This window comes from Culex quinquefasciatus, chromosome 1 (genome assembly GCF_015732765.1).
Source record: "Culex quinquefasciatus strain JHB chromosome 1, VPISU_Cqui_1.0_pri_paternal, whole genome shotgun sequence".
In the NCBI taxonomy this organism is placed as follows: domain Eukaryota; kingdom Metazoa; phylum Arthropoda; class Insecta; order Diptera; family Culicidae; genus Culex; species Culex quinquefasciatus.
The window spans coordinates 120,159,975-120,186,910 of NC_051861.1; the positions used below are offsets into that span (position 1 = coordinate 120,159,975).

The 26,936-nt window shown below is 43.2% G+C and overlaps 2 protein-coding genes across 2 annotated transcripts; both read left to right on the forward strand.

Moving 5' to 3' along the window:
• Positions 1 to 169: 169 nt before the first annotated feature.
• On the forward strand, positions 170 to 26,936 carry LOC6049814 (ataxin-2 homolog). The gene is made up of 5 exons (XM_038266522.1): positions 170 to 609; positions 13,752 to 15,604; positions 15,669 to 17,140; positions 20,043 to 20,845; positions 25,988 to 26,936. The coding sequence occupies exons 2-5, from the start codon at positions 13,868 to 13,870 to the stop codon at positions 26,611 to 26,613; spliced, it is 4,638 nt and encodes a 1,545-aa protein (XP_038122450.1). The 5' UTR covers positions 170 to 609; positions 13,752 to 13,867; the 3' UTR covers positions 26,614 to 26,936.
• On the forward strand, positions 7,029 to 8,976 carry LOC119771121. Its single transcript, XM_038266520.1, has 2 exons — positions 7,029 to 7,085; positions 7,368 to 8,976. Exon 2 carries the CDS (start codon positions 7,936 to 7,938, stop codon positions 8,974 to 8,976), a length of 1,041 nt encoding a protein of 346 aa, XP_038122448.1. The 5' UTR covers positions 7,029 to 7,085; positions 7,368 to 7,935.

The following is a 26,936-nucleotide window of genomic DNA, read 5'->3' on the forward strand; positions in this document are numbered from 1 at the left end:
ACAAAAATCCTATATATTTAGTATACATTTATCAAACATTCAAGTTATTTATTTGAAAAAACAACCGTGTCATTTATGGACGCCCCCCTTCATTCTCGACAGCAATGACGCATCAACACGCACACCAGCGCACCGTCCAGCACACCTTACCTGCTCTCGCTAGTTCGTACAACCGCCTTGCTTCGTCTTGCAACCATTAATGGCTGCTCGGTTTTAAGTTTTTGTCTACGGAAGAAAGTTCCCGGAAATTCGGTGCGCAAACGGGTCCCGTCCTTGGCCAGCAGTGTCGCAATCGCTAGTTTCGTACGGTGCCGTGTCGTTTCCGGTGTTTTCCGAGGCCGTCGCGCGGGTTTGGACCCGAAAAACGTCCCGGACACAGTTCCGACTTTCGCCTTCTGGTCAGGCCAACTTGGATTTTTTCTTGTTCCTCAAACCTCTCTCAGAGCCAAACGGACAGACGACGGGGACGGCCGAGTGAAGAAGGGGAAAGGGGGAACGAACGTTTTTTTTTTATTCGCAAGTGTGTGAGAAAGAGAGGGAAAGAAGCGAGAAGAAAGTGCAGTGTGACAGTTTAGTGTGCGTGTAAACTCTGCGTAACAGTTCGGCAAGGTAGGCAAGATTGCAAAAGGGTGTGCTGAATTTTGCGGTGATGTAAACTATCATTTTTTGCTTTTTGTTAATCGAAATTTCAATAACATTTTAACAAAGTATTTTAATGAATAATGCATAAATTAAATGATTCTATCATATTAAAATTCAAACATTCAGATTATTGTTTTGAAGTTCAGAACCTCAAAAATTAGAAAAAAAATATTTTAATATTAAAAACAAACAATCAAAATTTTAGAAATTCAATCTTTAAAAACATAAAAAACAAGCTTACATTACTCCCGCTTCATGATTGGCTTTTTAAGCCAGGAAGCATGAAAATATATTTGCGAAAAACTAAAAAAAAAAAAAACAATTAAACGTACAACCGATTATAAACAAATTTAAATGCATTTTCTTGCGGTTATAATCATTTTAAGTATGATGGAAACAGTTCAAAACTATCTTAATTTTAATAATTGGGTCTTAAAATGAAGCTTAAATTTGTGATATCATTTGTATATTATTGAAATTATATTTCTGAGTACAAAGACGCTTTGTGCGACCGCAAAAGATTTAAAATGGATTTTAATACAATCTAAAAATATAATTTTTCGGCCCTTCTTGACAGAAAAGTTCCTTCTTGACAGCTCGTTCCAAGGGGACCATAGAAAAAATGTTGTCTTGTTAATTTAATTTTTAGCATTAAATTGAAAATAGTGATCAGAAATGGTTTTTAATCGTGTTTTTTTTTAACTTTGTACATAAAAATTGAGGTAGGGCTTTAGGACTCTATTGTGAAATTTTATAGTGCAAGTAGGGTGCTGTACTTTAAAAATTTAGCACCACAAAAAGGTTTTTTTTTCGCGCTAAATAAATTTTCTTAAAAACTTTTTTTTTTGAAAATCAATAATATTTTTTGTTAGGTCGTATAAACAAAATTTGTAAACATTGAGTGTATCCCTCTCACACCTTATGTAAATGTCAAAAAAAAATCAGAACTGTACTGGTGTATAATGCATTTATCAACACTTTTTCATTAAAATAAAGAAATCATGGCAAGTAATTTCAGAATTTTATTTTTTCTTCAAGGTTTCTATAGAGAATAAGTGCGATTTGTAGGTACATACTGCATGCAATTTCTGGGTTGTATGCATGAGCGACGAACCTCCCTAATTCTCCATACAAACTATGGAGAAAACTCTTTCAGCCCAGTCTAAATATTTTTTGAAAAAAAAAATAACGCATTTCTAGAGATCCTGAAGTTCATGCTTCCCCTCGATATATATGCGCAGTAGGGTGCCTAGCAAACATGAACTCCTGCTCCACAAGCGGAGAACTTTTTTTTGATTATTTTAAGCATTTCGTCGCTCACGCAAAACCTATGTTTATGATGTTTTTTTTAAATGTTAGAGACGATTTGTGCCAGTTTTGAGAATAACCCTTGAGCCTGAAGTGAGAAAAACATTTTTCATATCAAAAAAACATTCTTCAATGTATTTGAATTCGAATATTTTTTTTGGGAATATTTGGATGTAGCGCTCCGTGTAAACCAAACCATAAGAAAATTTGATTTTTCATGCTTTTTCCCGATTTTCCCATACAAACTTCACCTTCGAGTATCAATGAGTATAGGCTGACCGATTTTACTCTATTTGGTCCAGAGTCCTAAAATAGCTCAAGGAACAATATTCAGCTTGTGGAGTGAAGTTTGGAAAAAAAACACATTCTGGGCACCTTTAATGCGCCAATAAAAACAATAAAAAACAACCTCCCTGACTCAGTTTTTTAGACAAAACTTAGTAGCTGTGCCAATTTTGAACTAAATCGATTAAAGTTTAAGGATTTCTGTAGATCGTTAAAGTCTTTCCATACAAAAACGTCCTCTTTAAATCGCTTATAACTCGTCAGGGGTATCTCGAATCGTTTTGCGGTCTTGGACAAAGTAGTTTGGCATACAATTTTACATGAGATTCTAACATTTAACAATAATTCGAAAGAGTTAATGCCACCTTTTGGTGGAATTTTGAAATTTTTGCTTTTCCTCATACATTTTTGCGAACTTTTCGATATGAACTTTAACGAACTGCCCCCTTGAACTTTAACCGATTTGGCTCAAACTTTGCACTGTTACACATTTTGACAAAGAACTTTGTCCTAAGGGCACTGTCTACGGGTGTCAATCCAAAATTTCGCGAAGCGAAATTGTAACGATTTGTGTAATCGTTTAAACGCTTATATCTTCCACCCAATTCAAGTAATCTGCATGCTTTATCCACCAAACGAAAGGGGAAGTCTTAAATTGCAAGTAGACTACCTCACAAAGTTGATAAAACTTTGTTAAAGTACTCAAAAGTTAAGATGAAAAATAAAAATTCAGACCGGAAAATCCCGGTCGCTGATTGGTTGAGCGCAACCTTTCCCGAACACATTAATCAGATTCAAGTATCTAGCACTTAGCAAATTTTGCTCTCTGCCACTGCTTCGAAAGCGTCGAGCCGTCACAGCCAAGCGAGGTTATAAAAGAGCGCCGTGCCGCCGGTTGAAGCTCAAACGAGTCCGAAGCTTTGCACGAGGAGGATCGAGAAGCAGCAGCAGCACAGCAGAGCCGCCGAGAGGAAGGAGAGAATTGAAAAATTGGAAAGAGAGGCAGAGCAGGCGCGGGAGGGAAAATTGCCGGCAACTTGGAGTGTCATCATCGCATGGTTTTATTATCGTCATAGACGTTAAAATGGCCCTTTTCAGGGCCAATTCACACGAAAGAGTATTCTTTAAAAATCTGGTTGGGTACGGTAGTGAGTGTTTGTGTGTGCGGAAGGGAAATCGAGTGGCAAGTTTGGGGCTTGAAAGAGCACCAAATTATCAACGCATACACACAAACGCGGGCTGGGGAGCTTCATTTGTGTGCGCCTGGTTTCTGCCGTGCAACTACCCTTCACGAGTTTGCTCATCCGATCGATCTTGGGGAAAATCGATTTTCGATATTAGTGTGGTTCCGCGAACACAATTTTAGTGTGGTTTACTACACACACACACACACACACACACACACACACACACACACACGAGCAAATCCACAGTCGATGGCGCTTTTTTGCTACAAATACACTTGCAACGCACTGTTTGGTGCTCTAGGTGGTGTGTAGTATGTGTAAAGAGAATGAATAAAAAGATCGGAACCCAATTTTTGCGGAGCGAAATCGTTACGTGGCGATTTCCCCTCTTCGCAGACTTCCCCTCCTTTTCCTTCACGCTGATTGGTTGAACAAACCTTTCCCGATCATCCTCTCCGAGAGACGTGAGATTGATGTATCTAAAATCATCTCCACTCAAGCTCATAATTTTCTGTCAGCCGAGGAGTCAACATCGAGTGGCAGTTGCAGAATCGGAAGGGACAGCAGAAATTTCCCCCGGTCAACGACGTGGAGAGGTCGCCGAAATGGCTCGGGCCGTCGCAGGAACGGGACGGATTGTCGCTGCAGGCCATCAAGGAAGAACGTTAGGGACCGATGTGGTCAAGCTGCTGATCCCGGAAGGCTCCGGTTAACGGCATCAAGAAGGGGTCTCCGTGTTGATCGAGAACCAGTTCCCTTTGGGTCAAGTTGGTTGTGGTTGCGATAAAGTTTATGGTTTTGATACTTGACATGAAATTTAACATTTCGGCAGTCGTGACCGCAATCCGGAGTGGCCGGAGGCCCCGCGGATGTTCCGAAGGGGACATTTCCCGAACCAAAAGAGTTGGGGCAATATGGGTATCAAACTTTATGGTTTTGATACTGGACATGAAATTTGAAATTTCGGAAGTATTGGCCACAATCCGGAGTGGCCGGAGGCCCCGCAGATGTTCCGATGAGGGGACATTTGCCGAACCATAAGAGTTAGGGCAATATGGGTATCAAACTTTATGGTTTTTGATACTGCACATGCATCTGACCATTATCTGAAGTTACGCAGTTAAAATAAATCGCTTATTTTACGCAGGAAGGATGGAGGATCGAAGTAGCCATGGGCGAGTTTGGACGTAAAATTTTTTCGCTGCCGTAAATTTGACGTTTCTTTCGGTTTTTTTTTTTTTTTTCAAGTTATTTCTCGTTGGCATCTTTTGGTCAATTGTTACAAAATTCCACGACGGTTTCGGATTTGTTCTTCGGTTGACTTTATTCTGTAAGAGAATCTTTCTGTGGCTGAAGACAAAAGTGAAGCTCTCCGTGAACCTTTTCGTATGGCGGAACGGTGAAGATTTCCTGATGGTTCCAGCCTTTCCGGCAAAGCCAGAAGCTGTTTGCAACCTGCGGAGCCTTCACTTAAACAGCCCCTAAATGGAAGCAGATTCTATTTGATTCGGTTCGTCGACCGAAAACTATCAAGAACCCAGAGGAGGTGACGTCAGGCTGTGTCAAATTCCGGTTGCAGGAAAATGAAGATTGAAGCTGCTTATTGAAGATATCCAGGTTTTGGTGAGATCTTTCCTTAATTTTTTGCATGTTTTTTTTTTCATACCATACTAATACAAATTATATTCTATTGATTAAATGAAATATCTTTCCTACCCCTTCTCCATTTCCATTTTCCCAATCCCCATTTGTCCATTTCCACGAATCCCATTATTTGCCAAATTTACACTTACACACCCAACCCCAACTGATTCGGAGCGTTTGGTACGGTATGTCCACGCATCCTTCCTCCTGTAGATTCTGTGAAATGTGATCCGTTCACAGAATCCTCTCTGCGGTAAACACAACGCAGTAGGGCTGGCCGCTTTAATTTTTGCAATTCATTTTCGGGTGTTCTCGGATGTACTGCAATTATTAATATTGACAAGAAAAGTGCTTGGGGCGTAATCTAATCACAAGACTTTCCAGCATGCTTTCATCGGACTGGCTGCGTTTGTGTTATATTAGATTAGATTAGATCGCTTATTTTACGCAGGAAGTAATAAATCGATTACTGCGATTGCCTTTTTATTGTGCCGCGGCAAAATTCTGTTTCTGGAAATATAGAATAACTAAGGGAACTATACCCTTTCTCAGCCTATTTCTATTATCGGCCTATCAGCACTTTGATCATGAATTACAGCTTATATAAAGTGTTTTTGACTGTTCCAAAGTAATAAATAGCTCAAATAAAAGTGAGCAAGCAACTCTCCATTGTTGAAACATCTGAAAATGTTGATTTAATAGCAGAAACGGCAAAAGTGATGAGAATTGGTCGAACGGCTTAGTGTGGCAATGCTTTTTTCTCCGTGTCTACGTCTACGGCGATTGTTTACGTTTGCGATAGCGCTGATATTTTTTGCGATTTTACGTGTGTTTTGCGCAAGTTTCCGAAGTTTATTCGCGTTGTGCGGTCCGTTTACGCTAACCACCAATCCCGGAAAGTGTCGAACGGTCGGTTCCCGTGGCCTGGTTACTGGTTGAAACCTGCGTGTTTTTACTCCGTTGAGTGAACCTCCAACACAACATCGTCGTTAAGGGCATCTCTACCGGTGGTGTTTATTGGTTGCGGCTGCACAAATTATTTGCCGAAATTTTGGACATGGCTTCTGCTTGCGATTACTGCGCCAAACAGGTCAAGGATGAGGAGCCGTTCGTTAAGTGCATGGGCTTCTGCGAAGGGTCGTACATATGCGCTGTACCAAGACGGGCAGCTTGAAGATGAACACCTCGTTCCTGAAGATCATCAACGAATGCTTCAATATGTTTTGGATGTGCGACGAGTGTTCGAAGCTGATGAAGGTGGCTCGTTTCCGCACCGTAATGGAGTCCGTCGGCGATGTGGTCGACCACATGCAGGATGAACAAGACCGCAAAAACTCCGAGCTGCGGGACCTGATCACTGAGAATGGGAAGCAGCTGCTGCTGCTCTCCAAGCGCGTCAGCAGCCTAACACCAACTGCCAATAAATTAGGTACGCCAAGGAATAAGCCTACTCCGAAACGTACCCGTGACTCCAATCCTGTTCCGCCGAAGCCCTTGGTGTTTGGGACGAACGAAGTAGCGAGTGCAAGTGTCACTTGCATCCCCCCAGAAGAAAGTCTGTTCCGGCTGTACGTGACACGCTTCGCCAACCACACGACTGCTACACAAGTGGAAGGACTCGTGAAAAATGCCATCGGTCAGAACGAACTGGTTCAAGTGACCGCATTGGTCAAAAGGGTCGATCCGCTAACTCTACCGTTCATCTCGTTCAAAGTCGCGGTGAATCTTGGACACAAGGCGGCGATTCTAAACCCAGCAATCTGGCCTGGCAACTGCGGCTTTAGAGAATTTGAGGACCTGCAACGAAAATCTTCTTCGCCGAGCAATGGTGATGGACAACGGGCAAAAAAACCAATGCTGTCTCTCGCGACCATACCGATCACTCTCACACCATCAGGTTCTGCCAGCCCCAATCCTGACAATCGCGACGTTGAACCGTTTTTGACACCCCGCTCGGGAACTCAGACGGGGCGCCGGCCCCAATGGATCACTAGCTCCAGTATTCGGCTGCCGCTTGACATCGGGATGCACGACCCAAAGTACCGAGGAAGCCCCGACTCTCTCCGGCACAGTCGCGCAGTCCGCAGCCAGCGTTCATCTTAGTCATCCCGATCCTGCTGCCGGAAGTAGAGTCGGGGTCTTCCAGTCGTCACAGTCAGGCAAGTACGCACACCGTCTGAGCCCTTCCCCTCCTGATGCATATCCGGTTTCCAGTGCTACTCCCTCAAGCTGCTTGAGCCGACACAATCCCGACGGCGACCTACGAGCTGCTGCACCGCCGCAGCCCACGGCATGTTGGACATCGGGATGCACGACCCAAAGTACCGAGGAAGCCCCGACTCTCTCCGGCACAGTCGCGCAGTCCGCAGCCAGCGTTCATCTTAGTCATCCCGATCCTGCTGTCGGAAGTAGAGTCGGGGTCTTCCAGTCGTCACAGTCAGGCAAGTACGCACACCGTCTGAGCCCTTCCCCTCCTGATGCATATCCGGTTTCCAGTGCTACTCCTTCAAGCTGCTTGAGCCGACACAATCCCGACGGCGACCTACGAGCTGCTGCACCGCCGCAGCCCACGGCATGTTGGACATCGGGATGCACGACCCAAAGTACCGTGGAAGCCCCGACTCTCTCCGGTACAGTCGCGCAGTCCGCAGCCAGCGTTCATCTTAGTCATCCCGATCCTGCTGCCGGAAGTAGAGTCGGGGTCTTCCAGTCGTCACAGTCAGGCAAGTACGCACACCGTCTGAGCCCTTCCCCTCCTGATGCATATCCAGTTTCCAGTGCCACTCCCTTAAGGCGTCCGGGACGAGGCCAAAAGTCGCGATTGCCGTGTAACGAGTCGCTGAACATCTACTACCAGAACGTCGGTGGCATGAACACACGAGCTCTGGAGTACTGTCTCGCATGCTCCGCCGTCTCATATGATGTTATCGCAGTAACGGAGACCTGGTTAAAGGCCAGCACACTGTCCACTCAAGTTTTCGGGAACGGCTACGAGGTCTTCAGGGGTGATCGCGAGCAGTTCGTCAACAGCCAGAAGAGAGATGGCGGGGGCGTTGCTATCGCGGTTCGTCACGGACTTCGAGCGCGAATTGTTGTGTCCGATGAATGGAAGTGTGCCGAGCAAGTATGGGTCGCCATCGATCTCGATGACCATACTGTCTTCATCTGCGCTGCGTACATCCCCCCCGATCAAACCAGCAGTGCAAATGTGTTTGAAATCAACGCAGCTTCTGTTTTGGCCGTCTCTGCCATGGCCCGCCCCTACGATGAACTCATCGTCCTCGGAGATTTCAACCTGCCAGGATTGATCTGGCGTCCCAGCGGCGATGGTTTTCTGTATGCCGACTCTGCGCTTTCAACCCAGGCCGCGCACGTGACGGAGTTTCTGGACAGCTATTCCAGCTCCTTGCTTCAACAGATCAACTCTTTCCCGAACGAAAACAACGTGGTGTTGGACCTCTGCTTTGTCAGCTGCCCAGATACCGCACCCCCGCTAGTCATCGCTCCGGCACCGCTAGTTAAGGATGTCCGGCATCATCCGCCGCTGCTGCTGTCCCTGCCGGTCCGTTTGGCCACCGAGCACACGCCAGTTGTTTGTGAAGTCCGCTATGACTATCGCAATTTAGACGTTCCCAGCATGTTAGAGCTCCTGCAAAGCATTGATTGGGAGAACACACTTGACAAGGATAATCTCGACGAGGCCGTACAGACCTTTACCAACATTCTTAGCTACGCCATCGACAGGCACGTACCTAAGAAACCTGTTACGAACGCTCGTGTTCCATGGCAAACTAGCGAGCTTAGGAGAGTCAAAGCTGCAAAGAGGTCGGCACTGAAAAATTCTCCAAACATCGGACGTTACCTTTGCACAACTATTACGTGCGACTCAACAGCTGCTACAAAAGGATGAGTAGACAGTGTCATGCCGATCACGAAGTACGTACCCAGAAGAAACTCAAGTCTAACCCGAAAGGATTTTGGAAGTACATCAACGAGCAGCGGAAAGAAATCGGGTTACCGTCATCTATGTTCCTAGGAGATGAAACAGCATCGAATACGGAGGAGATCTGCCAGCTGTTCGCCGAGAAATTTTCGAGCGTGTTTACGCTAGAGGACCTGCAACCAGAACAAGTCACCGCCGCCGCCAGCAACGTCCCAACAAACGGTCTGGGTCTGAACAGCATTAGAATCGATCGCTCCAAGATTCTGGAAGCCGTAGCCAAGCTCAAGATATCCAACGACAGGCCCGGACGGAGTTCCATCGATTGTCCTGAAAAATGCATCGACGGGCTCCTGGAGCCTCTCTATCTCCTCTTCAATCTATCCCTCTCTATTGGATCATTTCCGAAGCTCTGGAAGCACGCCTTCATGTTTCCGGTACACAAGAAAGGTGATAAACGGAACGTGGACAACTATCGTGGAATATCAGCACTGTGCGCCGTCTCGAAACTTTTCGAGCTAGCGGTCATGGCTCCAGTTTTCTTCTTCTGCAAAAACCTGATCAGCGAGGACCAGCACGGGTTTATGCCATCGCGGTCAACAACGACGAATCTACTCACGTTTACGACGTTCGTGACCGACAGCTTCACCGCCAGATCGCAAACCGACGCGGTGTACACCGACCTGTCGGCAGCGTTCGACAAGCTGAATCACGCTATTGCGATCGCAAAACTGGAAAGGATGGGAATCGGCGGGACTCTCCTCAGTTGGTTCCAGTCCTATCTGGCCGACCGGAAAATCAACGTCAAGATTGGAGACTGCTTGTCGGCTGCCTTGATGGCCTTTTCAGGTATCGCACAGGAAGTCATCTCGGACCACTCGTCTTCCTTCTATACTACAACGACTGCAACCACTCCCTCTCTGGACCGCGTCTGTCCTACGCAGACGACATGAAGATCTACTGTCAAGTGAATAATGCAGCCGACGCTCAAGCCCTCCAACAGGATCTGAACATCTTCGCGGACTGGTGTGAAACAAATCGAATGGTCGTCAACCCCACCAAGTGCTCTGTCATCACCTTCTCCAAGAAACGCAACCCAATCAAGTTTGACTACCAGATCTGCGGCACATTAATTCCCGGGAGAACTGTGTCAAGGACCTCGGCGTGCTTCTTGACACGGAACTCACATACAAGCAGCACATATCATACATGATTTCCAAAGCCTCGCGACAGCTCGGCTTCATCTTCCGTGCAGCAAAAGGTTTTACAGATGTCTACTGTTTGAAGGCTCTGTACTGCGCTTTGGTCCGTTCAACGCTGGAGTATTGTTCTGCCGTATGGAGCCCCTACTACGAAAACAGTGCGGTGCGGATTGAGAGTGTGCAGCGAAGATTTATCCGGTTCGCGCTCCGTCGACTCCCTGGCGGGATCCATTTCATCTGCCTAGTTACGAAAGCCGCTGTAAACTGATCAACCTTGACACCTTAGCAGTGCGTAGAAATGTCAGCCGTGCACTCGTAATCTCCGACGCTCTGACTTCTAGATTGCAGTGCCCAGCCATTCTTCGAGGACTAGACATTATGGCCCCGCTTCGAACGCTTCGTAACACTCCGTTCTTGCGTGTTCCTGTTCGCCGGACGAACTATGCTATGCATAGCGCGTTGACGGGACTACACAGAGCATTCAATTTTGTAGCTTCTTTGTTCGATTTTAATCTGTCCCGTGACGTCATCAAAAATAAGTTTTTATTGTTTTTTAGGCGATAATTTGTGTACATGTACTTAGTTTTAAGCACACCATTTGGGCATGTGGTGCCTGTTGGTGTTAAACAAATAAACAAATAAACAAACATTTCCGCATCTTGATAACTTTCGAGTGGTAAGGGAAAGTCGATTGATTTCACCTTGATTTCTATTGCAGCTCCATTTGCAATTTCCGTCCCCTTAGTTCGATAGGACGTTGATATTATGTCTTAAAACTATTCACAAAAGAGTTGTCTTATGTAATTATAAGGGAATCATGGGGAAATTTGGACCGGACATTCTTATCGAAAATTTCAACAATCATCTTGCAAAGTTCTTTGTCATACTGGTCATGTGTAACATAACCACCTGCACCTTTTTTTACTCATACACTCAACCCTGGTTGGTCACATTTTTGTTTGGCACTTTTTTAGTTTGTACCTCGTTGGTTGGTCGTCAAACTAAAAAGTGCCAAACTGTCACTTTTTACACTGCGCTCATGCACACTATCAAAACAAATGTTTAGTAGTGTGTGTGAACTCCGTGTAAAAGGAGTGTCAAACTAAAAAGTGACCCCGTTCGTTTGACTACAGTTGGTGTCAAACCATCAGAGTTTGAGTGTAAAATCAAAACTCTTAAGATTTTCAAAAAAAAAATTTTCTTGTCGCCCTAATGGGTCATTTTTGTTAATTTTTGTAGATCAGTGTGTCACTGGTCGTATCGAGGTGCTCTGATTTGGATGAAATTTTCAACATCTCGACGGTAACATTTCAAAAGGCATCATGTACATTTTGACACTTTCTGGGTTATTGTATATTCTGAAAGTACTTCTAATAAGCTACCTCTCCACCAAAAATGAGCAAAAGTTACTTCAGTAAAGTCTGTTTAATCATGATTTTAAATAAAGTAACATAAACAAAATCTCTGCCATCAGCAGTCCTTGTTTATATAGCCCTGTCAATCTGTCAAACAAAAGGCTACATAAACCTCGTGACGAAAAAAAAGCAACATGAAAAAAGCGCCATGTACATTCGGCGAAGAAAAACGAATCATAACAAAGCGCCCCCCTCAGTGACAGCAGGGTGATATCGACGTTGGTGATTTCAAAAGAATTTATGTTTGTTTTTCTCAAATAAAATTACGGAAATAATGTTTTATTGAATATGGATGATCAAGTATCAACAAAAGCAACGTTTTTCATCGTTTGTTATCATTAGAACATCTTATTTCGCTTTTATATTAAAATGGGAATTGAAAATGGATGCTCAACATTCAAATGCGTTTTTCTCAAAACGCATGGTTTGTACATGATGCTTTTTGAAATGTTGGCGTCGATTTGTTTGTTTACACAAGAGATGAACTCATGACTACGGATAATAGAATCATTTAAAAACATGTTTTTTAAAAGTAAAATTTTTATTCGATGGCACCAAATTTATTGAATTTGACCTGTTAGGGGAACAGCATCTAATTCCAGCATGCCTCTCATGTTGCCATATCAGCACTTTGACATCTAATTACAGCTCATAAAAAGCGTTTTCAACTGAAATCGAGTGATAATTAGCTCAATAAGAAGTGAGCAAGCAAGTTTTTATTAAAAGTTGTGCAAAATTAGTTGTTTAAATAGTGAAAATGAGTAAATTGGACGGAATTAGGAGGGAGTGCTTAACCTGCCAAACAAAAGAAAATTTCCCCTAGTTTCTTTATACATTACAAAAATGTTACAATATTCCAATGCCGGCGTCTTAAATTACAAGAATAAAAAAAACTTTTTTTGAGTTTTGGATGTATTTGAATACTCCTCTCAAAGCGATTTCAAAAACACTCAGAAAGCAACAATTTAAAAACAAAACCTTGATTTGTTGAAATTTAAATTTTTCTGTGTGGTACTATCTTGCTCCTGCTTAACCTTGCCAAAAATACAGCTTCCTCAAAACGGGTCTAAAACATTTTACATTTTTGACAAGTTTTGAGCACCCTTTATATTTTGCCAAGCAAGATTTAACAAATTTTCTCATTTTGATGGCTATTATGTTAGTTTTTCAATTGGTACAAATATGAATCGTGGTTTGGTTAAGCGTTTTAGCAGAAGACAAAAATGAACATTAAAAAAATCAAATAAGAAAAAAAGTTGTTTTCCATACAAATCCCATTGAAATACTTTGCGGAGGCCTGATTGTGACCAGAAAATTGCTGTGCTGCATATCGTACCACTCTAATTTACTTTAGAATTTCAGATAATGGACGATTAGTTTTTGAGCATTTTTTTTATTTTCTTACTTCTAACATCAAATTAGAGTTCGGCGATCCCATTTCAGTCAAACTTGGGTAGCTGATTATTTGTTGCATTATCAAATGCTTTATCAATATTTTATCAAGGCTATCTCAGATTGAAACATTTCCAAAACACTTTTGAGCATTTTTGGGGTCATATTCGAGCTCAACGGCCCGAAACAAAACAATACAAAAAAGTGGATTTTTTCGAGAACTTTTGATAATCGAGTCTGCACTGCATGACAAATTTGTAGAACATTTATGTATCGTTTTAAAGATTTGTTACAAAATATTAAATTAATATCTAGACTCTACTTCATTTACTATAAGTTATGGTAAAGTGTCTTAAATTAAACTAATAGTAATATAAGTTATGGGTTTTCTGAGAGCGGTCCTATAAACATTTTAAACTAAAACACAAGAATAAATCTTGATTTGCCTTGAGTCAGGGGTTTTGAAAACACCCAAAAAGCAAAAACTGAAATTTTGGTTTATTGGACCTTTTCAAAAAAAACTCCAACTAATTTTGAAAAAAAAATCCTCTCAAAATTCAGCACACCTTCCAAACACAACTCACCTCGCCACTCGCACCAAAACGTCAAACATCAAACTGATGTTTGCGCATGTTGGTGTTGGTGTGCAAGAGTCCCCTCTCTCTCCATCTCTCTCTATCTCTCCCTCTCTTCATCACCTCAAAGTGAAAACGAAATTTTTTCTTCTCTCCAACAGTGCAAACGCAAATCGAAATTCGTCGTCCGTCGAACCGTGGGTTGTTTTCTCCTGGTTGAACTCTTGGACAAAGCCAGCAACCGACCGACACACTTTGAAATCCGCCCGCGGCCGCCATGTCGTCGTCGGAACCCGCGACGCCCGCCATCAATGTGGACCTGCAATCGTCGATGCTGCTGGAGACCCTGCGCCAAACTCCGTCCATCGCCGAGGACGGAACTGGTTCCGGTGGTGGGGGTGGAGGTGGTGACGGTTCTACGTCATCGCAGCAGCAGCAGCAACATCACCACCTTCAGGAGGGTGGTGCGGGGGACGCGGAGCGGAGCGAGCTGGAAGCGATGGATCCGGCCATCCTGTCGTCGACGGCCCCGGCCGGGAGTGAGTTGGGAGGGGGGAAGATGGCAGCCAGGTTGCGGTATTCGGCGGAGCAGCTGCTGAGGCTGCGTGGGACGGAGCTGTCGCGGAGGAGTCCGCCGTGCATACGGGACTCGGTGACGGACAAGCGGGCGAAGATGTTCCAGAGTTTGCTGAAGCCGGTGGCGGGGGAAGGTGGGGAGGAGGAGTATCCGCAGGGGAATGGGGGTGGGAGCTATGGGAAGGGGGGTGGTGGGAGGGCGGAGCGGGGAGAGAGGGAGCGTGATCGTGATCGTGAGCGGGTTGGTAATGGGGGCGGTGGGGAAGGTCCCGGAAGTAACGGGGGTGGTCCGAGGAGGATGGATTTGCGCGATCCGAAGGATCGGCTGCGGAAGGAGGACGGGATTGTGCTTTCGCCGCAGCGGCGCAACTTCAACATGGGCTGCCAGATGCCGGCGGCGCCCACGACCGGAACCGGTCCCGGGTTGACCATCGGCGGTGGGTTGCTGCGGAACGAGCGGGATCTGCTGGGCGGAGTTCGCGAGCGACGCATTGGAAGTGGGCGGATTCTGTCACGGGATGTGTCCTGGGACTACCGACCGGACAAGGACGCTCCCGAGAGCAACGACTACCGGGCGTCCGGGAATCTGGGCTTCCGGAATGACCGTAGCGAAGGTGGGCGAGAGCCGCGGGAGGTGCGAGATTCGCGGGACGCGAGAGACTCTCGCGATGCTCGCGAACCACGAGATTCCGACCGGCTGAATCGTTCCGACCGGGAGAAGGAGTTCCGCGGGAAGAACTACGACGAGCGGGACGATCGTCGCGAGCGTGAGCGCGACCGCGAAGATCGGTACGAGCGACGACCCCAGAACCGAGACTACGATCGCTTCGACAACAAGGACAACAACCGTGGCTCGAGGATGAACTCGCGATACTCCAACAACAACAACAACGACGACGATCGGGACAACCGGCACGGTGGCTACTCCAACAATCGGTACAACGACCGTCACCACGGCCGTGGTGGTCGGTACGACCACCGGGACGAAGAACCCGAGTGGTTCAGCGAGCCAACCTGCCAGACGGACACGATCGAGCTGCGTGGATTCGACGATCCCGTGCCGGATGACGAACCCGACAAGTCGGACAAAGATCAACCAATGGACGATGCCAAGGACAAGTCGTCGTCGGACGCCAACGATAGGAACAACAACTCCGGCGACGGCGACCTGGACAAGACCAACGCGAACCATTCGTTGGCGGCGCCGGCCGCCTCAGCGGCCGCCGGAGAATCGTTAGATCGGACGCCCGGAGACGGCGCCAGCGACGGCTCGTCGGTGAAATCGAACGCGATTGGGCCGATCGGTGCCGGGGCAGGCCCCGGCGCGATGTCGCTCGGTGGTGGTGGTGCCGGAACGACCACCAAGATCGCCCCCGACGACGACTTCAACTTTGAGGACTTTCTCAAGCTGGACGCGCTGCCGACGAATTTGCTTTACGTAAGATTTGCATTGCTCGTTGGTTTTGAACAACTAATCAATCCGTAACTCTCTCTCTTTTCAGCCCGACCTCCCAGCAAAGGAAACTGGCAGCAGCGGCGGTTCGCGCTTCTCGCAGTGGTTCCGGCAGGAAAATTCCGCTCAACCGCAGCAGCAACAATCGCAACAGCAGAAGCCGCCCCAGTCCAACCTGTTCGACAGTCGTCGCTCCTCGCTGCAGGACGAAATCAACAACATGATCAACGACTTCACCTCGGCCGGTCTCGACGAACCGCACGCGCACCAGCATCCCCATCCCCAGCAGCAGCATCAACCTCACCACCAAAACATTCCCGACTCCAACTCGAACAAGTACTTTGCTCCGATTTCCCCGGCCGCGAGCACCTCGAACAACTCCAGCAACTCGCTGTTGGAGTTCTTCCAGCGCAGCGATAAGCAACAGCAGCAGCAACAGCGCGAGCAGCACCAGGGTCACCACCAGGGAGGTCATCCGCCGCATGGACAGCAGCACCCACTTCTCGGTCATCCCTCGATGCAGCAACACCATCAACAACAGCAGCAGCAGCATCATCAGCAGATGCAGAACCGCAACCTTCAGCAGCTGCTCGGCGTGTCGAGCGGAGGCCCCGTTGCCCCGAACGTCGGCCAGATCCACAGCGTTGAAGAGTTGGAGGCCCGATTCCGTCGCGAGGACGATGCAAACGGACGGCCGGGTGGCGTCGGCGGTAACAACGGACCCGTTAACCCTCCAATCCCCCGGTTGATAACCCCGTCCGCGGAACGCAACGGCCCCGGCAACGGCCCAATGCCCTCCAACCTCGACCAGCAGCAGGAGTCGTTCAAGAAGTTGCTCGCGCAAATCTCCGAAAACCAGCAAGGCCCCCCTCCGCACATGCCGCCCCAGGCACCTCCCCCGCACCACATGCTCCACCAGCACCAGCAGCAGCAGCAGAACGAACTCCTCCACAAAATGCTGCACCTCAACCAGATGCAGCAACAGCAGCACCTTCCACCCTCCGTCAACGACGTCCGCCAGGCCGAGATCCTCAAACGCCCGGAAGCGCAAGCCCTCCTGCACGGCGTCGCCCGCGGCGAAGTGTCCCAGCACAACCTGTGGCAACAGCTCGCCAACCCAGCCACCGCCCAAAACCACCGCGAAATCGTCTCCTCAATCCTGGCAACCCTCGGAACCCCCAGCCCTCGCGTCGTCTCCCCAAACATCCTCATCCAGCCGTCGCCGGGTCCGGGCGGAGTGCCGCTCCTGCCCCCGCAAGCGACCCCACCGGTGGTGGCCGCGGCAGCCGCCGCCGCAGCGGCAAACAGCGCCAACCTGCTGTTCCAGCACCACTCGAAGCAGCAGATGCGACTGTCGCCGCTGCCCAACGGCGGAATGCCCCAGCGGATTCCGTCGCCGCGCGAGCTCCAGTTCCACACGCAGTCCATCATGCAGAACGCGCTCATCCGGAAGAAGCTGGAGGAACAGCGGGAGAACTACCGCAAGCGCCAGGAGCAGCAGCAGCAACAGCAGCAGAATCGGTGAGTGATCATGTTTGGGATGGCGCCCTTAAGGAGGTATTAGACTGTGACGAACAAGCAAACTCGCCCCTAAAAAAATGTATGCGTACATTTTGCCTTGTTTGCAAGTTTTCTAACAGTCAAACACGAAATAAGCGAGTTTGTTCATTTGTTTGTCATAGTCTGATACCAGCTTTACGTTATTAAAAAAATATTAGAGACCCAAAATTTTAAGACAACCAAAAATTATTTAAGATTTACAAAGATATAAATAGCAACAAATTTATAAACTTAAAATTTTATTATTGACAATCTAAAATGTTAAAACATTTAAAATTGAAAAATAGCTTGAAAGCATAAAAAGTTACATACAAGTTAGGTTGACATTTCTTAATTTGCAATTTTTGAAAAAAAAAAATGTTCAGCTTATTTTTTTTCAGATTAAGAAAAAGTATTGAAATTTTGATTTTTTTAATTTTACGATCCAGCAGCCTGCCTGCCTGCGGTTGTTATGACGATGATGATGAGCGTTATTAATACCGAACGAGTACGGGTACCGGTAAAGCTCGCTCAATCCTTTGTCCCCTTCCGGAGAGACTCTTCTTGCACAGGGCTCTTCATTCACTCTTCTGTCATTATTCTGTGCATCCGTGAGGCGAATGGGGACTGTGCAAAATGCTTGCTTCAAAAATGCGAGGAAAAGTTTTAAATTGCAGCGAAATCAGCAAAAAATTACAGCGAGAGCTCGGTTCGTCGCTTGTTCGTTCAAAGTCGCGCGTTGAAGTCTCCCCTCAAAATCGTTCATTTTAAATGTATTTTTTTTTTAATATTTCAGCTTTGAAGCGTTTTTAGAAGTTCTTGAAACTAACAATATTCGACAGCGCGAAACCCCTGGTGGAAAAAAAGTAAAAAAGATTTGCCACAAACCTTGAAAAGTTTGTTTTGCATGAATGTTGCATAAATCACGTATTTAAAAAAAAATCTCTACCCGATTTTGAAATGAAAATGATTTTCAAAACTGACAGCCATTTCCTACTTTCCGGTTAAGATTGACAAAATTCTCTGAAACAAAAAAGGTTTGAATTGAATTTAGAAAAATTAAAGGGGATTGGATGGTCCCAAAGGGATTCTGAACTTTTAATTCTTTGAATTTTACAACATTTGAAATTCTATTAAGGTGAAACGGGAAGGCAGCGCCATACTGACGCCACGCCTCGAGTTTTGGAAGCACCTTTAAGGAAAATGGCGTAACATACGAAGAATTGCGATTTTTTGCAGATGCTAAATAGGTCGATAGTAAAAATTGTCATGATACAGATCAAATACAGATTGGTTTCTAGAAAAAAGCGAAAATCCCATAAAATAATCTGGCATCATTGCTTGTTATTTTGGCCAAATGCAATGTTTCATCACTGCCATTTTGGCCGCCATCTTAGATTTAAAATTTACAAATCATTTTAGAGCACTTTTGGGTCATATTTGAGCTCAGACCCCAAAACAAGACAACGACAAATTTTATTCTTGATTTCATTTTCCGAGCTTTTTTTTTGAGGACTTCGGATACATTTCAATCGAAGTGTTAAAAATATTAAAATTATGCAAATTTAAAAAAATTAGTGAGAAAATATAGAAAATTTGTATTTAAAAATTTAGAGAAAATTGGTCTAAAATTAATTTTTTTCAATTTATTATCTCGAAAAAATATTTTGCCTATTTTGTTAATGCTTGGAAATTGTTGGATTTCTTCTTCTAAAGATTCTAAAATTTGAGGAAATGTTATGTTTCTGAATTTAAAAAATTAAAAGCTACAGAGAATTTTTAAAGTAAAAATCTCTATTTTTTATTTTCAGTGTATAGAAAATCGAAAAAACGATTGAATCTTATTTTTTTGGGGGATTTTTAAATTTTTATCTCATTGAATTTTTGAACTATTAAAATTGAATGTTTGAAATTTTAAATTTATGATTTTTTTTATCTAGATTAAATTAAATGATTAAAAACATCAAAACATTTGGAACTCGAATTGCGAAATTTTTAATTCAAATTAAAAAGGATTAAAAACCTTTACAATTTTGAAGTTCTAAAATTATTTAATTATAAATTTGAAATACTCTAAAATTTCAAAACTCCTGGACTCGAAAATTTTGAAGCTCTGAAATTCAAATTTAAGTTTTAAAAATTTCAAGATCAAGAAATTCTTAAATGCTGCACTTTTTGCAACCATCTTAGATTACAGAAAATCAAATAACTGGAGCATTTTGGAGTCATATTTTAGGTAAAAGACACAAATTTTGGGAAAAATAAAAATTTCGTAAAGGAGGTATAGTCTAAACGTTGTATAATCGAGTATCGAACTGTTTTTGAATTGTTCAAGTCCCTGTATTTTTTTTTTAAATTTTGAAATAGTGTTTTTTTAATATTTAAAATTTTAAATTCCTGTAAATTTTCAAAATTTTGTAATTTCAATTTCACTCCTCAGACCCACTGAAAGTATTACAATTCGAAATTCAAAAAATCCTCAAGTGCTTAATATTTAAAAAAAAACTATCTAGAATATTAAAATTTTCAGCAATAAAGCGGAGCGTTTGGTACGGTATGTCCACGCATCCCTCCTCCCGTGTAGATTCTGTGAAATGTGTTCCGTTCACAGAATCCTATATTTGGGAAACACAACGCAGTAGGGCTGACCGCTTTTATTTTTGAAATGCATTTTCGGGTGTTCTCGGATGTACTGAAATTATTAATAACGACAATTAGAATAGATTTGGAATTTCAAAGCAGCAAAAATCAATCCAAAACTTCAATTTCTTTATATTAAAATGTTCAAATTGATTTTTTTTTATAAAAACAGCTGCAAAATCTTTATAACGACTATGTTTCAATCGTCGACGCAAAAACTAATTCAAGCTTTCCCTCATTCCAGCAACCAACCGGACTCCGGCTCGGCGCCATCGTCCAGCGCCCCCAGCAACTCTACAACGACGACTTCGGCCCCTTCCGGCAACCCTCCATCGTCTGCCCCTAGTCAACAGCAGCAGCAACTTCCCCCAAGCAACGGCGGCCCAATGCCACCCCACATTCCTGCCTCCACCATCACGACCCCCTCCGTCATCGGTTCCATCACATCCCCGGCCAAGAACCAGCACCAACCTCCTCTCCCTCCTCAACCTCAACCTCCGCAACCCCAGCCCCAGTCCCACCAACAGCAGCAGCAGCAGCACCACGCCCACCAGCACACCTCGTCCCCGACTCCGCTGGCCTTCACGCCGACCTCGGTGCTGCGCAAAATGACCGCCGAAAAGGAGAACGAACAGCTGGCGACGGCCGTCAGCAACGCAGCGGTCGCCAACCGGGAGGAACGTCGCGGCGATATCCTCGGCAATCTCGGCCTCAGCAATCCACTGACCCAGCAGCAGCAGCGCAACCTAAGTGCCCTCATGGGACAGCATCCGCCGCTGCCGCCACCAAATCAGCAGCAGGGACCTCCGCCGCAGATTGCCCACCAGCAGCAGCAGCCGCATCCGGGAATGGGTCACCATCCGATTGGAGTGCCGCCGATGGGACACCCGCAGGGACCGCCGCGTGGTGGAAATCAGCAGCAGCAGCAGCCGGGAATGCCCGGTGGAAACATTCCGTGGAACCTGAAGCAGCCGCACCCGGGCCAGCAGCAGCAGCAGCAACAGATGCCGCAGATGGCCAAACCGCAGGGCAGGCCCATCCTGAAGGGTGAGTTGCGGGTTGAAGGTGCAAGAACTGCTCACCCAAAAAGCAAAAACTGGAAATTTGGTTTATTGGACCTTTTCAAACAAAACTCCAGAAATATTACAGAATTCGAAAATTTCAAAATTTATTCAATTCAAAAACTCTAAAGTTTTAAAATCAGACATTCAAAAGTTCAAAATTGGAAAAAAAGGAAATTTTAAAAATTTTAAAATTTAGAGACTTGGAAAAATACAGTTCGAAAAAAAAAATTGTACAGTTCGTACTCGATCATTCAAATTCAAATGTATTAAAATTTGAGATTTAAAAATTCAAGAATTAAAATATTCAAAGTTCAAGAATTCAACATACAAAACTTCGAATTCAAAATTTAGGAATTTAATAAAATTCTTAGAAAAAAATTAATTGGAAATTCCATAATTCAAAAATTTAAAAATTTCTAGTCTCAAACATTTTAAGAAATAAAAATTTAAAACTTCTAAAAATGTAGGGATTTGAAATAAAACATTTTGTAGTCAATAATTCTAGTCCTCCGGATAATCGAATTTTTAATTTCTAATGTCACTCCGGATAATCGAATCACAAAATTCTATTTTTTCCAAATTTCAAATTTATAAAAATCGAATAAATCATTCGGATTCAAAAATATTTAAATTCTTAGATTTACAAAATCAAAAATACAAAAAAAAAAAAACAAAATAAAAAATTACTTAAACTCTAAAATTCACAAAATCACGTATTCGAAATTTTGACTGTAAAATGTATGTAATTTAAAAATGTATGTAATTAAAAAAATTAAAAATTCAGAAAATTAATACATACAGTCAAAACTCGATTAAAAACCACGAAAAAAAACATTTTTTCCGCTGTTTTTTAATGGTCGAGCTTAACATACTTAAGCTTATAAACTACTCTAAAATGATTTCGAATTTATAGATATAAGATGGCGGCCAAAATGGCGGTTATATACACTGGAAAAAATGCATTTATTTATTTAAATGGCAATCAAAAATTCTAATTTAACTTCAATGAGATCGCAAAACTCAAATTTGATGTTTTGAATTTGAAAATAGAAAAAAAAAAATGGCCGCTGTTTCAATTATCCGAAGTCCCATACAAACCTTCGGATGATCGAACGTCGGATAATGGCTTCATCCATAAAATACGTCACGCTAAAAGAAAGATTAAAGATTCAAAAATCTGGGATTTGAAGAAATACAGTTTGTACTCAATTGGGTCCTAAAACCCTGTGTAAATTTTAATGTACATCGGTTAAGAACGCCATTAAAAACCGTTTCTGATCACTTCTTTTCATTTTAATGCAAAAAATAAATTGACTAGGCAACATTTTTTCGATGGACCAACTATGGTCCCCTTGGAACGAGCTGTCAAGTAGGACCTTATCTGTCAAGAAGGATCGCGAAGTTAATTTTTCAAAATTGATTTAAAAATTCATTTTAAATCCTTCGCGGTCGTACAAAGGGTCATTTTACACAAAAAAATAATCTTCATCGCTCTGAACAATAATATCCCAAATTTAAGCTTCATTTTAGGACCCAATTATTCAAATCCACTCCACAAAATTTCCCTCCGGATAATCGAATCACGAAATTTTTATTTTTCAGAAAATTTGGGATTCAAATTCAAAAATATTGATATTCTGAGATTAAAAATTCAAGAATCAAAACATTCAAAATTCAAGTAGGGGAAAATTCTCGTATGTTTGGCAGTTTAAGCAATCGCTCCTAACTCGATTCAATTTGGAGATTTTCACTATTCAAACAACTAATTTTTCAAAACTTTTGATAGAAACTTGCTTGCTCACTTCTAATTGAGCTATTTATCACTCGATTTCAGTTGAAAACGCTTTTAATTAGCTTTAATTGAATGTCAAAGTTCTGACCTGCCAACATTAGAGGCACGCTGGAATTAGATGCTGTTCCCCATAACATAATTAAATATTCAAGAATTTAGAATTTCTAAAACGAAAAGAATGAATTTTAAAAATTCAAAAACTAAAAAATTCAAAAAATCTGGAGTTTTTTTTTAAAAAAAAAGGTCCAATAAACCAAATTTCCAGTTTTTGCTATTTGGATGTTTTTGAAACCGCCTTGAGTCAGGGGTATTAAAAACACCCAAAAAGCAAAAACTTAAATTTTGGTTTATTGGACCTTTTCAAAAAAGCTCCATAATTGCAAATTAAGAATTCATGACATTAAAAAATTGAAAAAAAAATATACAAAATTTAAATGTATAATTTTACGAAAAATGTATAATTTTACAATTATTCAAAAAATTAAAAAAAAAACTCTGAAAAATAAAAAAATGCAATTAAATAGTTGTGGGATTCCTCTCAATTATTTGAATTTTCGCCAACATTTTACTCCGAATTGAATCAAAAATTTTTACTTCTTCTCAAAATTTAGGTTTTTTTAACAAAAGCTCGCTCTCGATTATTCAAATTCAAACATATAAAAATTCTGAGATACAAAAATTTTCAAAATTCAAAAAAACAACATATTAAATTCAAGAATTTTGAAATTCAAAACATAAAAATTCATAAAGTCACACACTTAAAATTGCAAATTAAAAGTTTTTGACATAAATAAAAAAATTGAAATTTATTGAAAAAAATAAAACAGAAAATTGAGAGATTTGAAAAAAAAGGTTTTTTTCTAAAATTTTGGGATTTGAAAAATTAAACACGGTTCGTACACTCATAGTAAAAAGTATCCTTTTTTCAAGTCCACCCGTCGTCACCCTTTGAAAGGGTACCGGATTTGTACTAATTTTAAGTACCCTTCTGAATAGGGTGACGCCGGGTGAACTCGAAAAAGGGATAGAAAGTATTCTTATCGAAGAAAAAAGGAGAGAAAGTACCCTTTTGAGGGATAGTTCTGATTTTGAGAGTACTCGATTATTCAAATTCAAAATTATGAAAATTCTGAGATTGACAAAATTAAAAATTATGTATCAAAAATTCATGAAATAAAATATTTTAACATTCAAAGAACAAAAAATCTAATAATTATCAAAAATTTAAAATATAAAAAAAAACTCTTAAATTTACAATGATTCTAATTCCAAATTGCAAATTAATCATTTTATAATATGAAAAAATCTAAAAAAATAGCTCGAAAATTATAAAATTCAAAAATCCGGAAATTCAAAACATCGAAAATTGGGTTTTGTAAGAGCAAACCGACTACTTTATCGACTTTCTTATGACGCCGTCTATTTGTAGACGACGACTTAGCATTTTTCCACTCTTGCACTTACAAAAACCAGGTGGCAGCACCATGTAACGCCATGTCCCTATGTCATCTTCTCATACTAAATATGCGCCGATCCCGTGAATTACCCGAGGGCATCGGAAGTCCAAATAAAGATCGAGGATCCTTCTGGAGAGGTGCTTGCTGCTATGTTTAGGCGGGGCCAGACAATGTCCAACAACCCCGTAATTAGACCGCAAGGAGCTCTGTCATTCTGAAATACGGTATTTGTTCGGTAAAGGAGCTATTACACTACCGCAAAAAAAATCGCACTTGTTCGTGTTTGACAGTTTGCGGCAAACTCGCATCCCACATATTCGGAACACCCACAAATTCGGAACACTTTTGTGATAATTTGTCAATAGCATGCCAAATGAATCTTTTCTGGCAACCCTTCTATTTTTAGGACCTTTATTTGGACATTCTCTTGCTATTTCACTAGCAAAAGGAGTTCTTTTTGAATAAAAAAAAAATGCATTTCGAGACTGTTTTGTTCAGAGTTGCAAAACACTGCCTCCAAATTGTCTGTTCCATGATTGTGGGATGTTATTGTGCCTCCCACAATTGTGGAACACCTGAATTTAACAGATATTTTCACCAAAAAAGTTATCAGACCATTTATAAAACAGTATTAAGCTTGAGTTTCATTGGTTCCAGTGTGTGAAGTCATTATTTTGTAGAAAATTTGTACTCCTGGAGAGAATCAAAGTTTGTTTACATCCGTAAGAAAAAAGTGTTCCAAATTTGTGGTTTTCAAGGATCAAAGTTTTTCTTCAAAAACTTGATATAAAAGTTAAAATTTGCAGTTGTTCGATACAGCATTTGAAAGATCTCAAGAAAAGCTTTCAAATGAAGGTAAAAGCGAATCATTAGATTCAATTATCGATTTTCTATGATTTTTTGAACATGAGTCGATCTTTAAACTGTTCCGAATATGAGGGATGACTGTAAAATGTGTGCAGGCTGACGTTTGTACGAACAAATCCAGACAAACAAACAAAGCAGGCAAACTGTCAAAAAGTGCAAGTTTGTTTGTTTGCCGTAGTGTAATAGCTCCTTAACTGAGCGCCTATTATCTGGGCCGTAGCCACTTTTTGACAAACGTCAAAAAGCCAAAACAAACCGAAATGACCGAGGGGTTGTTGGATGCAAAAATCAAGTTCAGTAAATGAAAAAAAAACCTTTTTTTAAGGTTTTTAATAACTAAAAAGAGAATTTAATATTTATCATTGGAAGCAAATTCGAGCAACTTTCATTTTTATATTTTCTCAGAAAATATTGTCCATCGATGGTCCCCTCGTAATTTTTCGTCACCGACCAAGTCCAGTATTCATCATGCACCGCAGTCTCGGACAACTGTTCATATGGCTTGTTCGGGCATCATGGAAGAATTAACTTTAAATTGTTTTCAAACGGTGGCCTTTCTCATTCCACCGAAATAGAAATTTTAAAGGAAATTATCAAGAGAATATGAAATTTTACCCGTTTTTCCTTGAATCCTGAAATCAAAGATCGACCCATCACTAGGTTAAATTCCCAATTTCAGCTCCATCTAACCACGAGAACCCCTCCCTGTAAGTCCTTGAAGTTTGTACGAGAAAAATTGTGCAAATGTATTGAGATTAGAGAAAAGCAACTGTTTTTTGACCTGTGACGGATGCATTAATTTTTTGATCTTTATGAATTCTAGGATCTTTATGATCTTTATGAAATTTGGAACAAGTTTCCCAAAGAGACCACAGGCCAAGGGTCGATACCTCTTAGGTTCTTCTCTAGTCATCTAGGTCAAAACAGTATGGAAATGAAAAGTCTTTTGTGATTATAGACGGTATTGTTTTGATTCGTTTCTCTGATCTGCTTTCTTTTCACCTTCCAGGAGGAAACAACGCCCCGCAACCACCCAACCAGCAGCAGCCCCCGCAACAGCAGCAACAACAACAGCCACCCCACCCGTCCCCACTCACCCAGATGTCCTTTGCGTCCAACCTGGAGTTCCAGCAACAAATGCAACAGTTCCAGCAGCAGCAACAAAGCCGCAGCGGAAACCCCATCCTCGGATCCCACCAACCTCCTCCGCAGCAGCAACAACAGCAACAACCTCCAAACAACCCGCAGCAGCAACAGCAACCGCCGCCACCCCAGCAGAACCAGCAGCAGCAGCAGATGAACCCCCAGCTCCAGCAACTGCTCGCCCAGCGCCAACAGCAGCAACAGCAACGCGCCATCCGCAACCAGCACATGCAGCAACTTCCGCCCAACTTCCGGCAGCAGCAGCAGTCGCAGCATCACGGCGGCGGCCAACCGCAACCCGGTGGCATCATCAACTACGGCCGCGACGGCGGTCTGTCGCCGACGAGCAACCAGCTGGCGCGTTGGTTCTCGCCCGAACTGCTCGCCCAGGCGTCGGCCGGTAAGCTGCCGTCGCTCAACATCGGCCAAGCGATGAGCCTGGAGGAGTTTGAGCGCAACATGCAGCATTCGTCGGCGACCGTGCACAACTGAGCCGCGCTCAACAACCGTCGGCCACCGGCGGCGGCGGCGTGGTCATCCGGTAGTTCCGTGCAGAAGCGACTGCTCGTGGACCGGACGCCGGCGGCGGCGGCAACGGCGGTTGGCGGTAAGGACAAGCTGTTTGGCCGGCCGCAGGACTAGGCAATCTCGCCCACGTTGCTCTCTCTCTCTCTCTCTCTTTCTCGTGTAAACTATTTCCGGGCTGGTCACAGATGACGTGACGTGACGGACAGAACAATTGTGTAAAATTTGGCACCGCAAAAAAAAACCGTTGTTTGATACAGTTTGGAAGCGGCCACGCCCTGCCACGCAAC